Source organism: Chenopodium quinoa, unplaced genomic scaffold (assembly GCF_001683475.1).
Source record: "Chenopodium quinoa cultivar QQ74 unplaced genomic scaffold, ASM168347v1, whole genome shotgun sequence".
NCBI lineage: Eukaryota > Viridiplantae > Streptophyta > Magnoliopsida > Caryophyllales > Amaranthaceae > Chenopodium > Chenopodium quinoa.
In genome coordinates this window covers 2,359,364-2,370,890 of record NW_018744151.1, presented here as the reverse complement: position 1 = coordinate 2,370,890, position 11,527 = coordinate 2,359,364, and the positions used below count along the sequence as shown (strand labels likewise).

Sequence of the window (11,527 nt, the reverse complement as noted above, 5' to 3'; positions counted from 1 at the left end):
CAATCCAATCTGTTTTTTTTTATCCGAATAGATATTAACTAGACCTGATTTTGATCTGGCCTAATTTTGACTTAATATGATTTTAAACCAACCATATTTTTAAATCCAACTTGTTATTTATTTTTAATTTTTTTTTCTTTTTGAAACATATATTAGTGACACGATTCGAAAAGATGACACTGAATGACTTGCTATCGAACCAATAACAAATTAAATAAATAAAAGACTTAATAACTACTACAATTTCAAGAATGTAATTATTTGAATATTAAATTTGGTTAACCCAACCAAAATTCAGCCAAACATGAAAAGTTTTTGAATCAAAATTGACCGAATATTGAATCAACCTTAATAATCAAATCGAAGTTAACATAATCGAAATGAACCGAATCAGTATCAAGCATCAACCTTATCCAAATTCATCCAACCCAAAATTAACCCAGTCAAACCCGTTTTAAACTCTGATCTGTATTTATCTGAACCAAATATGAACCAATTTTAAGTTGACCCGACCCAAACCCAATAAATTTTGACCAAAATTTAACACGATTCGAAAGTAAACCGATTCGACCTGAGGTGGGTTAATAGGGTGGATAGTTTTAAATCGAATATACCCGATCTGAATATATTCGACCCGTCATAAATCCATCCAAACTCCATCCTGAATTGACACCTCTAAGAGTATCCATCATCTAAGAGTAGTTGTTAAAAGACCAAATGAAGACCATTTTAAAGGTTCACATCTTTGTTCCCACTCCCATACATCCCTAGCTATTGTTTACACACTTTTCTCTCTCCTCACTCTTCACTACTCACTTACTCAGTCCACACTCCTCTCTACACTAGTAACACTACATAAAACAAAAACAAAAACAAAAACATCTGAATCTTTCAACATTACACTATTATCCAAATTCCAAAGCCTCTCTTCTCAAAATCCCACTTAAATAACTAATTTTATTTTTCTCTTTCATTTTACAATTTTATTTTCTGTAAGAACGAAGCTTGAAAAAAATAAAAAAGCTGAAAACTTTATTCTTCATTTTCGGTGAATTAATAATATTTATTATAAAATAAACAAATTAAATTTTTTTGAAAATGGGTGAAGGTGAAAATTGGGGATGGCAACCAAGTGGGTCTCCAACAATGAATTTGGAGAGATCAGATGTACATTGGAGTCATTTTGACAGTTCTGTAAATGCAGTTTCATTTGGTTTTGTTGCTACTGCTGTTCTTATTTCAATGTTTCTTGTTATGGCCATTTTTGAGAGGTTTCTCCGCCCAAATCCGCCGGAACTTCCGCTGCCTAGCCGCCGTGACATTGAATCCCAACTGGGTTTTCATTCAAAGCTTGGTTACTCTTCTCCCAAGGTTTGTTTTTCACCTTTTTTTACTATGCCTGTTAACTGTTTGATGAAATTACTGAATGAAGTTACTGCAGAAAATCTGAGGAATCAGAAGTGTTTTTTACTCAATTCGTGTACCCTTTATGTAAAATGTTTTGTTCTGGAAAAAATTTGCTTTTGTTTGGTGCAAAAGTTTATTTCTTTAATTTGGTGAGTTACCCTTAAATTGTGGAATTTTTTTGCATTTTCTTTTTAGTTATCATGTAATTGGTTTCTACTGTTTAAGTAATTTTGCTAACTTTATCAGCAGGGTAACAGCCTTCCTGGATTAATGTGAATGTGACCATTTTTTTTTATCACTTGGTAGTATTATTATATACTCCGTACTTCGCTTTAATCTTTGTATGCTCCCGAAAGCTCTTTAAATTTGGTAATTTAATAAGATGATTTCAATTCATAGCATTACATGGATTCTGTCACATTTGAGGAAACTTAGATATTTTGTCTCCAGTATATCTGAATTTGCTAGTACGGAGTAAGATTTATCCTGTTTTAGTAATTTAGACCGTATTTATCTGAACTTATTTGCCCTTATTGAAACTTTACTGTAGTTGTGAACTAAACCTACTGAAATTTATGGTAGTTGTGAATTGAACTCATTGGTACTACTTCGTATATAATAATGGCATTCTTAGGATGTCTTAGCTTCCCATGTGATTTTGGTCCTTCTGATTTGAACTCTTTCCTGAGTTTTTCCAATTTTATAATCATGCAGAAACCCTTTTCATCTGCACAGTCATGTGGATGAAATGGTGGTACTAATTTCATTTAGGGTAATGATTATTTTCTAAAGATAGGGAAAGAAACAGATGGAAAGAAGAAAACGATAATTCATTTTTCTGTGGACGTAACTTTACATGGTCCATCCCCATCACATACTAAATTGGACAATCTTCAATAATTTTATTTTGGCCTATAGTCTAAAGTAAACCTCTAGCTACTACAAAGCTGCAAGCCCTTTGAAACATATTTTTGTTTTATTTGAGGTTAAATCCTCTAAGCTAGTTGTGTGAGTTGGAGTACATTAATTATAGCAAGACTCTATAAACCTTCTTACTCGTGTCCAAGTATGCAACCCATATGCATCTATCGGTTAAGAGACGATAGATACATGGGTTAACTGATAGATACATGGGAGCATTGTGGTCATTTTAGATAGGCCTTTTAGAGTTTTCCGATCAAGGTATATTTGGGATGGCGGATAAAAATATCCAATTGCTGTTACGCACTTGTATGTAGGTTGTATTGGTCTTGAGTCCGCTGATACACACGAAAGCAATAGTAGCAATGTTGCATGGAACCTTGCATTTGTGGATCTTAGTCCCTTGCAAATGTTGCAATGTAATATTGTCAAAATCCCCACATGTGCAGAATTGAGTTTGTCTTTTGGATTTTTTTGAGTGCCTGATTAAAAAAATCAATTGCTCAACCAACCTCTTGTCTGCTGGATGTTTAAGTTGCAAGCAGCCCGAGGGCCATGATGCTAATGCTTACCAGTCAAGACAGAAATCTCCTAATATTGCAGATTTCTGATGGCCCATGAATACCCAGATGCATATAATGTCCCACATGACTAATGTCTTCATAGTTTTTATAGTTAATTCCCTTTCTTCATGGACAAGCCTTGTTGTCTTCTTTTAAGCTATTAATTTATTGTTTATCTTAGCCCATTCAGAAGAGCAAATCATTGTTTTCATTCTTGTCTATGCTGTCTCACTCGCTGTCTAGCTAATAAATTTGTCACCAAGATTTCAATGTTTTGTCATCTTCAATCTTGTCTATGCTGTCTCACTCGCTGTCTAGCCCGAGGGCCATGTGCAGAAAGCTAACAAACACTGCCTTTTAGTGTTATGTAATGAAGATAAATAGTCGTAGTAGGTCGGCATTCTAATATATTACTCCGTATAATTCAGCATGGATTAGGTCATCAGGAGAGATATTTTTAGCATTCCTCCATCTTTACCTCCAAGGGTTTTGACATTCTATGGATGTGTCTTGGAAGGATCAATTGACTTGTACTTCATTATTTTTCTATCCTGACTCTGATTTCCATTGCTTCATTTGTTTCAAATCCATATTCAACTTTTTATAGAGACATCGATTTCTTTGTGTGTTACAGCTCCAATACTTTCCATTAGCTTGAAAAACATGTATTTACAGAGTTTGTTAAGCTACGTGCATTTTTGTGTGTGCCAATTTTATCTTTTAGGGTCCTATACTTCCTATTAGTAATGACACTTGCACTTAAAACTTGGTCATAAAAGATTATGTTCTTCAAGTCTATTGCATGTTGCAAACTTGCAATTGATACTGAACTCCTTGGGAATTGGGATGTCACAAAATTCTTAAGATTAGATGACTCTGCCTTTACTGACCTGCTTTTATTGACATACAATAGATGCAATCATACACGGACAGGTATATAATTTTTGTGGTACCCCGAGCTTTAATACCATTTAGGGTAAAGCAACCAGTTGGGAGTAGGTGCTCGTATACATTGTTATATTTTTTTTAAGGTAAAAAAAGGGCTTTACCGAGCCAGAACCCTTCACAGGTCAACCAAGGCCAGCTGGCTAGGCACTTAGTGTGGGATAGGGTAAGGGGATCCCTCCTCCACTTTGGTAGTGTGGGATAGTTAAAGGGATCCTCCTCCAAAGTGGGGATTGAATCCCCAACCTTGAAGTTAGAAGGTGCTCTCCTTTCCACAAAGCCGAGCTTAGCTTGGTATATAATTGTTAGGTTAGATCACAAACTTTTACATATACGTGTATGTTTTTTATCCTCTTATATAGAATGATACCAGCTGCTCTAATCAGCTGTTTGTTGATCTTATCTTATTTAATTTTTTGTGGTTTTTGTGGTTCCTATGTTGCCATCAGTCCTGCAGAAGGCCTGCTTGTGTGACAGACAGAAATAGAGTAGACATTTTTAACAGTGTAATGTCTAAATTGTCATTTTAATGTGTCTTTGTTTTCGTCTTCAGATGACAGTCTACTCTCAAGAGCATCCGGTAGTGATGCCTGGAGATAATATTCCAACTTTCATTGCTCATCCGGTTCCTCTTCCGTGCCCTCCTGACCGCATCCATTGGCCACCCTGTAAGTTTAAATTACCTCCAAAAGGCCCTCAAAATGCCAGAAGTACCCTGCAAGCTATCGTAAGAGAATCAGTCTAAAGATAGATAGCACAATAGCACATATTGTTGCAAATTTCTTTTTAGTATGGACAATTTTTAGCTCGCACAATGGAGATTTTCTTCTCCATTTGAGTTGTTTACTACTTGTACATAGAGCATCTCGCTCCTTTGTGTAGACTCGCCCTTTCACTTTGAGAGACTGAGGCGAGCAAGGCTTACTGCTTTCAGTTTCTAGGGATCGATGAAGTTGCGGATCAAATTGAAATCCCCGGTTGTAAAAAAATTGGAATATGTAATTGATATGTTGAGCACAAGCTGATTCATACCATGTTTTGGACCAAGTTTTTTGACATGGTCAGAAATTAGAGAACCAACATGTTCTAAACATTATTTTTATATTTCACTGTGATTTACATCATTTCGAAAATTACAACTGTAATCTTTGTTATCTTAACACTCTTTGTTGCCGGAGTATTGATGTTCTAGGACCGCGTTTATCAGTTTCCTTTAATTAACGGGGAGTCATTCTTAGCACATGAACTTGAGCTATATAGGTGATATTGTGGACACAATTTATGCCGTATGACTAATATGCATATATTGCCAATAATTCGAATTATTTTTTGCAGATATTTCCAAATTTATGCATATATTGCCAATAATTCGAATTATTTTTCGCAGATTTTTCCAAATTATAACTAGAGACTTGGTGAATTAACTACATGCTTTATTACTACGTATCATTCATACGTTTCAATCTTTAAAACGAAGCATGTTATACAATAGTTTCTGTTGCATGTATGTCAAATGTTGATTTATGTGACCAAACATAATTTCATATCAAGGTGGGGACTTTATTTATACAATTATACACGAATATAATTCATTGACAGAGTATGTAAACCAATTGACAATAAATTTCATGTTTGATTGTTTGTTTGTTTGTCTTACTAGACTGCATACTTTGATTTAATATGTGACCTAACTTTTTATATCAAGGTTTATCTATTAAATAGTCACTTTCATATTGATTGTATTTTATTCAGACCATCTTCCTTTGTCATGCAAAATATATACAGATCAATCTTGATTTTGACACCTCAACCCTAAATTCTAACACGACTATTGTCTTTGTTGACCTACATTTAATTTGTTAGAAAATTTAATTACTCTTTACATAGATTTTTTTATTAATTGTGAATGATTAGTTATGATGTTATGACAATTTTTTTTACTAAATAATATAGAGTTGTAAAAACACTCATAGTTAAGGGTTTAAAGTTAAAATTACTTGAATAAAGATAGGGTAGGGAGATCCCTGATTTACGTGCCTTGGACTTGGCTCGACCCATGGACGAGCCTAATCACTAAAGTGAGGGTTATGCTCAACTTAAGGCCAAGATCTATTGTTTTGTCATGTCGTGATGTGTTTGCACTAGTACAAGTATTATTCTCCAATTAAAACGTGGCCTAGGTCCCTCCCACAATAGTAATAAAAAAAATGGGGTGAGAGAGGCTCGAACTCTCGACCTCAGGATCACTCAACAAAGCTATGAGACCTACGCGCTAGCCAACTGCGCCACCACCCCAATGTTGATATATTTAGCTCTAAATTAATTATAACTCCAAAAAGGCACAGAAATTGCACCTCAAGAACTTAAAACATCCAACTAAATGCTATTGTATTACATCACGGTATTATTAGTTTTTTTTTGTCCAACAAGCTAAGTAACATTGCTTTATTCTTAATAAAAATAAAAGTGCATATAATTTAAAATTTTAAATACCCTAAGCCTAAAACAAGAAAAACCTTCTCAAGTGAGAAGTAAAAACTGTAGACAAACTCTAAATATAATCCTCATAAAACAACTTAGCTTGTAGTAGGACTATATATTGCAATGATTTTCAAGTTGATTCATCATCACCAGTTATGTCAATACCACGGTTGTTCCGAGGCAATATGGATTGCAGAGAAGTCCAATTAGGAAGAATTTTCTTAACCCCGCCAATAAGAGAGTCATCTGTTGAACCAGGAGCAAAGTTTATGAGCGCATACGAGTCTCCTTTAAAAAGGTAAGCCTCATTGTTTCGGTGTGAAGCAAATGCCGCATCAAATCCGCTTTCGAAGATGGTGTTTCTCAAACTACCAAACCCCGTGATATAGAACGGATGGCGATAAGACGGGGAGAGGCATTGTTGTCCATCTTGTAGTTTATAAGAGCATACTGATCGCCTTTAAATAGATAGGCTTCATACGGAGTAGATGACTCAAATGCGGCATCTACTCCGTTTTGGAAGTTAGTGTTTTTGAAGAAAGGGAACATCTTAGTGATAGTCATGGGACCGCTCGTGATACGGTCGTTTGTGGTGCCCGGAGCGTAGTTCATCCGGGCACATAAATTTCCCGAGAAAATAGAAGCTTCATACTTATTATCAGACCCAAAAGAACAGTCTACTCCATAGTCTCCAAAGGCGGTACCCTTTAGTGAATGGAACCCGTAGGGTATCAGGAACGGTCCGTTGAGTACTCTGTCATCTGATGACCCTGTTGCGTAGTCGAGTAGCAGATACTCGTTCTTCATGAATAGGTATGCTTCATTAGTACGCGACGAACGGAATGCGGCGTCAATGTAGCCCTCTGACTTACTTACCCCATCCGTGTACCATTCTATCATGGAACAATTGGTGGTGTTGTTCCTTTTATCCCCTGATAATTGACATTTGTTTATGCTTAGACTTACCCTTTCGCCGTTTTCAGCTTTGTAGTTAAACATTGGCAACGGGCCGTGCCGGCTTCGCGGTGGCCGTGCCGTGCCTAAATTTGGCACACCGGCTCCCGTGCCTGGCAGGCCGTGCCGGGCCGCGGGCCAAACCGTGCCACTTTTTTTTTTTTTTTTTTTTTTTTAAATGAACGTAAAAAAAAAACGATATATAAATATTTTTTAGGACAACTTAATTTTATATAAATAATGTTATTAATTTATGTTTATATTAATGTTAATATATTTTGTTTTGAACAAACTTTATTTTAATTAAGGTTATAAAAATTATATATCTAATTATGTTTAAGTTTATATAAATAAATTTATTAATTTAGCAAAAAACAACAATACATATAATAAAAATTAAATTACCACTGCCGTGCCAGACCGTGCCACGTGTAGTGCCGGCGTGCCGACCCACGGGCCGGCCACCGTGCCTCGTGCCGTGCTCCCAAATTTTTGTTCACGGCCCACAGGTGGGCCGCCGTGCCGTGCCGGAATCGTGCCGGGCCCGTGCCGCCCGCGTGTCGGCACGGCCCATGCCCATCTTTATTTGTAGTAGCTTATTGGCCTCTGAAGGTTGATCAGCCTTTGTGGATGGGATTGTGGGTTGAAATTCGAGTTTATAAATAGTACATTGTCTACTCTTTCTCGTCCTGTGCACCTGTTTCCTCGAATTATTATAATACATAGATGATTATAATTGACAAAACAAGAGAGAGGAAAGTAGCTGAAAATTTTAAGGTGCAGGCGGTTGTAAAGACGCAAAAAGAACATGTAACTATTTTGTAAAGAACATATAATTGTTTTGTTATGAACATCCAATTTTATATATATTTTTTTTATACTAAAGAACATGTGTAATATTAATAAAGAGCATGATAATATTATTAATAAACATTATCTATATATAACCACCATAATTTGAAGACAAAATATAATAAACATTTACAATAAGCAATGAATATTATGTCGCAAATAAAAATACATTACGCTGACAATCAAAGAACATAAACATATGTTCTTTTCATTTTTTTTTGTGCAAATATATTCTTTTCACTCTAGGTATATGTTCATTATATTTTGATAGTATGTTATTTTCACTCTAGATATATGTTCATTATATTTTAATAGTATGTTCTTTTCACTATAGCTATATGTTCATTACTTTTATATATCAGGTTTTTTCCTACAAAACGACTGTATATTGCACCGTACAGGCGCCTGTAGGAACCAGCTATTGGAAAGTAGCTAGTAAATCAAATAGCCATCTTATAGTAAACTCCAGACATAATTAAGCCAATTGATAATATGCTGCATCTGGGACTAGCTAGTAAAACAAGTTGGTCAGTCTAGGCTAAATATTTAGTTATTTACTACATTGAAATATAACATGTGGAACAAAATGAACATTGAGCACATTATAAATAAATATAATTATTATACAATCATAGAATGAACATTGTTATTATCTAACTTTTGGTAGTGCGGCATTAAAGATTAAAGATATATGCAATTAATAATTCACATCGATATATGCAGATAAAAAACATTATAAAACGAAGAGAGTAACCAAAATTGAGATTACGATGATATGGGAAGTTTAGGATCAACGTTTGGAATTTAGTAGCTAGTAAGGGATAATAAGTATTAACGTGAACTCCTTGAATGTTGACTTTCTCAAGTGATATAAATTCCAGACATGCATATACTGATATACGAAAGTGGTTAGTTTTATGATCAGACTTCGTATACTTTTTTTTTTTCCAAGATGCAAAAAATTGTTGTGTTATTTTTTTTTTTCCACTTATGACTAGAAATTTTTTACGCTCATAAACTGAAGCATAGACAAGCCAAGGCAATTCAATTCCTAGCACATACGAAGTATATTGAGTTGAAATTGCTCAGTTTTTGGCTAACTTCAATCTCAAATTTGACTATTAAGGTCCCAAAATGACCCCATATAACATCAATTGAGGAAATTTCACGGCTAAAATAAAATAAATGCGAAATTGAGGCATTACTTGCCCACAAACCATGGTCTGCATAGTCGTTTATTACCAATTTCTACTTTAAACTATATTCATAGAAGGTCAAAATGATTCTAAACTTCAACCGAACAATTTCTGTGTTTTGTAAAAAATTATCTTAAAATTTAAATTTTATGGTTCAAATTTAGTACTTCGTATAAACGAAAAACGAAAAAAGGACTCCAGTTTGCAAAGGTATAATTTTACGATAAATCTTGGTACCAAGTCATTCAAATGTTTTGTACACCCAAATTAGAATTATCGTTTTCAGTTTTTTCTTCTTTCTATGATCAGCTTCTTTTTTCTTCAAAAAATGTTATCACCACGTGTGCGTGCCTACCCATTTCATCCACATGACTATATGTGCTGATACATAATAAAGGGTTTTTAATTTGTATGATCTGATTATGAAAATGCATGGAAGAGGCTAAGACTAATTGCTTCTTAAGTCTTCTATTTTAAGTTTTAAACAGCCGCCAACATGAATTATATTTATTCCCTCTCCGTTTCATAACAATCGCAAAACTTAGTATTGGATAAAGTTTAAAAATATATATATAGTCGGGCTAAAAGGTGAATTATATAATATAAAATGCAGTTAGTGATAACTTTTTTGTTATTTACTTTTGTAAAAATAAGGTCAAACTAGTGTATCGGCATGTGTGTAAAGTTTGATTGTGTCAGTTATTCTTGAGACAGGTGGAGTATGGACTAATTAACGAATTAGAGGTCTATAATTAGTTTGATGTTCGTTTGCACAATTGATTCACCTGCATTCGTGTGCTCTTTGTTCAAAGTATGTGATCGGCTGATGACTCTTATGTTCCCTTTACTCAATCCTTTATTGTTGCGTAGCTTTGATTGGTTTTTTTTATTTATTTATTTTTTTGTGACACAAAATTGTGTGCTGGTCTATTACAAAGTTATACGGAGTGAGAGTGAGGGATAGCTCAAGTGGTTAGAGCTTCCTTCACATTTTCAAGAGATTTTAGGATCGATTCTCACTTCACCTTTAGTGGCTTTTTAAATACCAAAAAAATAAAATAAAGACAAAAAACAAAGTTATGCGGAGTACATTATTATTAATAAAACTAATGGCCTGGTACCATTGTTTCACGTAATTACTCAGTTAATTAATTATCTTTATTATGGAGTACTTGGTACACATCAACTAAAACACACTTAATAAAAAGTAACTTGGTGTAAATCGTTTGATAATTTATGATTTGCAATTCATATACCAATTATTCTAACAAGTGTTCGTGAGCACTTTTTAAGATTTAAAAAGACATTAGACAATCCTTGGAAATACTTCTAAGTAGATCTAACATATGAAGTTATACAAAGTTATTACAAACTAGTGAACTACAAAGTACCAAAGAGATGTTGGAAAAACATGTAATTAGAGAGGGAGCTTTACCTTCATTTGTAGGATTTTTCTTCTAGTTTTATGTTTGGGCTTTTTATTTAGGAAGTAGCTCACATATTTGGGCCTTTTTTGCATTTTATTAGAAATTCTTAACGCTTGGCTTTGTACCTTTTAAAAACCAGGCCTCAAATGGCCCAAATTAATAAAAGAGGAGATATTTTGGCTACTAAATGACAAGAAGGTAAGACCACAATACATGAACTAACAATATTATTGAAGGATAAAATGGAAGCAATAGAAACGAAAGCATGTGAGATTTTGAGGTAAATGACAATTTAATATTTGGTGATGATAATCTTGGAAGATAGAGTTGTTACTTGTTAGCGTGGATTTTCATTTTCCTATGAAAAATTTGAGATGGAAAGTGACTTGTTTGTATATACTCCGAGTATGATTTTAATCTAAAACATAACTAAACTCATATAATGATATAAGTATGTAACCATAGTTATCTTTGTATTATCTAATTAATCTTAATCTTTTCTAATGTAATTAGACGACATATAATTGGTGCAAATTTTATGTCTACAGTTAAGTGTCTCACTATGACACTGAGGACCTATTCATATTTACAGAAATGAGCTGAACTGCATAGAGCTATAATGAATATTTTATGAGAAAAGGAAATTAGGAGCTGAACTGAATTGAAATTAAGTTGAAGTGAACTTAGGGTCTGCTCACATTTACTAAACTGAACTGAACTGAACTGAAATGAATATTTTATGAGAGAAGGAAATTAGGAGCTAATCTGAAGTGATTGGAGC

At 34.1% G+C, this 11,527-nt stretch overlaps 2 protein-coding genes and 1 non-coding gene across 3 annotated transcripts; 1 reads left to right on the top strand and 2 right to left on the bottom strand.

Annotated features, from left to right (window-relative positions):
- The first annotated feature begins 337 nt into the window (after positions 1–337).
- On the top strand, positions 338–5,017 carry LOC110693563. The gene is made up of 2 exons (XM_021870691.1): positions 338–1,371; positions 4,390–5,017. Exons 1-2 carry the CDS (start codon positions 1,099–1,101, stop codon positions 4,579–4,581), a joined length of 465 nt encoding a protein of 154 aa, XP_021726383.1. The 5' UTR covers positions 338–1,098; the 3' UTR covers positions 4,582–5,017.
- Positions 5,018–6,044: 1,027 nt separating this feature from the next.
- TRNAM-CAU lies at positions 6,045–6,131 on the bottom strand. The gene is given in 2 exon segments: positions 6,045–6,080; positions 6,094–6,131. It is a non-coding gene; the product is annotated as a tRNA-Met (tRNA).
- A 181-nt stretch (positions 6,132–6,312) lies between these two features.
- Positions 6,313–7,328, bottom strand: LOC110693760 (albumin-2-like). The gene is given in 2 exon segments (XM_021870931.1): positions 6,313–6,698; positions 6,701–7,328. Coding segments are annotated over 2 exon segments (867 nt in total). The 5' UTR covers positions 7,317–7,328; the 3' UTR covers positions 6,313–6,447.
- Positions 7,329–11,527: the final 4,199 nt, after the last annotated feature.